The sequence below is a fragment of the Cystoisospora suis genome (genome assembly GCF_002600585.1).
Source record: "Cystoisospora suis strain Wien I chromosome Unknown contig_2455, whole genome shotgun sequence".
Classification (NCBI taxonomy): domain Eukaryota; phylum Apicomplexa; class Conoidasida; order Eucoccidiorida; family Sarcocystidae; genus Cystoisospora; species Cystoisospora suis.
The window spans coordinates 770-1,806 of record NW_027155254.1 but is presented as its reverse complement, the minus strand read 5'-3'; the positions used below and the strand labels follow the sequence as shown (position 1 = coordinate 1,806).

General features: G+C 44.3%; 1 protein-coding gene across 1 annotated transcript in view; it reads left to right on the top strand.

The window, feature by feature from the left end:
* Positions 1-588, top strand: part of CSUI_005100 (retrotransposon ty3-gypsy subclass) — a gene marked incomplete at both ends in the record, with an annotated part of 4,010 nt that extends 3,422 nt beyond the window's left edge. Inside the window, one exon of the mRNA XM_068065279.1 lies at positions 123-588. Coding sequence (XP_067922745.1) covers positions 123-588 — 466 coding nt within the window. The remainder of the gene's footprint in view (positions 1-122) is intronic.
* Between the last annotated feature and the right edge of the window lie 449 nt (positions 589-1,037).

Sequence of the window (1,037 nt, the reverse complement as noted above, 5' to 3'; positions counted from 1 at the left end):
TACTTGGAAAAGGTTATGGTCTTGCTTGAAAGTCAACGAGGGAATGAAAAAAGCAGGAAACCTATGGGGAATCCGAGGCGTTTAGAATGGAGTGGCGACTATAGGGAGTGCACCGACTTTAGAGAGATTGTTAAGACGTGTGAAACATTGGGGACGGATGAGAGTACAGGGACCAACATCCCATTGATTGAAGGGGGGAAAGAATATCGATGGGAGGAACACCTGTTGTGGGTAAAAGTGCGTGAAGGGTGGAAGTTGTGCGTACCAACCGCTAACAAAAGGAGGGAGGTGCTTCAAAGTTTTCATGATGATTCTTTAGCAGGGCATCCTGGAATTGAGAAGACGACGTTGGATATCGAGCGTATCTTTTGGTGGCCGGACATGCGACTAGATATTGAGAGGTATGTTAAATCTTGCCCCGCGTGTGCTCAAGGGAAAGCTTCGTACCAGAAGTATGGAGGATTGTTATGTTCCTTGCCAACACCGAATTTCCCATGGGAAGTTATTAACGTTGATCTAATTATGGGCTTATTCAAAGGAAAGGACAATTGTGACGCTATTGTTACCTTCGATTTGTCAGTTAACTAAAATGGCGCATTTTATACCTACGTTCCAAACCATAGGAGCAGAGGAAATGGGACATATACTAGTGAGGGAAATTATTAGACTTCACGGTGTGCCATCGGCTATCATCAGTGATCGTGACAGTCGGTTTACAAGCGAGATATGGAGGAGCACGTGCAATCGGCTCAACATTACTCTTAAGATGTCCACTGCTTACCACCCCCAAACGAATGGTTTAGCAGAAAGGACGAATCAAACAATTGAACAAATGATCCGATGTACCATTTTAGGTAATGAGTATAAATGGGTAGAAGTGTTACCTATGTTAGAGTTCGCCTATAACAGTACTGTGCGTTCCAGTACCAAGGCATCGCCCTTTGAGATGTTATATGGTTTTGTTCCAAATAAACCTATATGCCGAAAATATGAGTTGCCCGTGACAGTGTCCTCAGCTAATCTGCCCCTTCAAGCGG